This window comes from Mastomys coucha, unplaced genomic scaffold, assembly GCF_008632895.1.
Source record: "Mastomys coucha isolate ucsf_1 unplaced genomic scaffold, UCSF_Mcou_1 pScaffold1, whole genome shotgun sequence".
In the NCBI taxonomy this organism is placed as follows: Eukaryota; Metazoa; Chordata; class Mammalia; order Rodentia; family Muridae; genus Mastomys; species Mastomys coucha.
This window is the reverse complement of record NW_022196891.1, coordinates 29,536,880-29,537,113: the sequence shown is the minus strand read 5'-3', so window position 1 is coordinate 29,537,113 and position 234 is coordinate 29,536,880. Positions and strand designations below refer to the sequence as shown.

At 39.7% G+C, this 234-nt stretch overlaps 1 protein-coding gene across 1 annotated transcript in view; it reads left to right on the top strand.

Moving 5' to 3' along the window:
- Positions 1-234, top strand: part of Mdm4 (MDM4 regulator of p53) — a 31,413-nt gene that overhangs the window by 23,562 nt on the left and 7,617 nt on the right. The window contains exon 6 of the mRNA XM_031340469.1: positions 35-115. Coding sequence (XP_031196329.1) covers positions 35-115 — 81 coding nt within the window. The remainder of the gene's footprint in view (positions 1-34; positions 116-234) is intronic.

Below are 234 nucleotides of genomic sequence, written 5' to 3'. Positions count from 1 at the left end.
TAGCATTTCTAATGAGGCCTCTTTTCCTTCACAGATGGTTGAAGTGGGAAAAGACGATGATCTTGAGGGCTCCAAGTCCTTAAGTGATGATACCGATGTGGAAGTTACTTCTGAGGTAAAAGCTGTTTTCCTGTGGCCAATTTTTAGCTTAATCTTAGTTCCTGCATACCGCAGAATGTCATTTTTTCCTGTTTCTGTCTGCTTTTCCTAGTTACTAAGATATGTTAGGTTCTT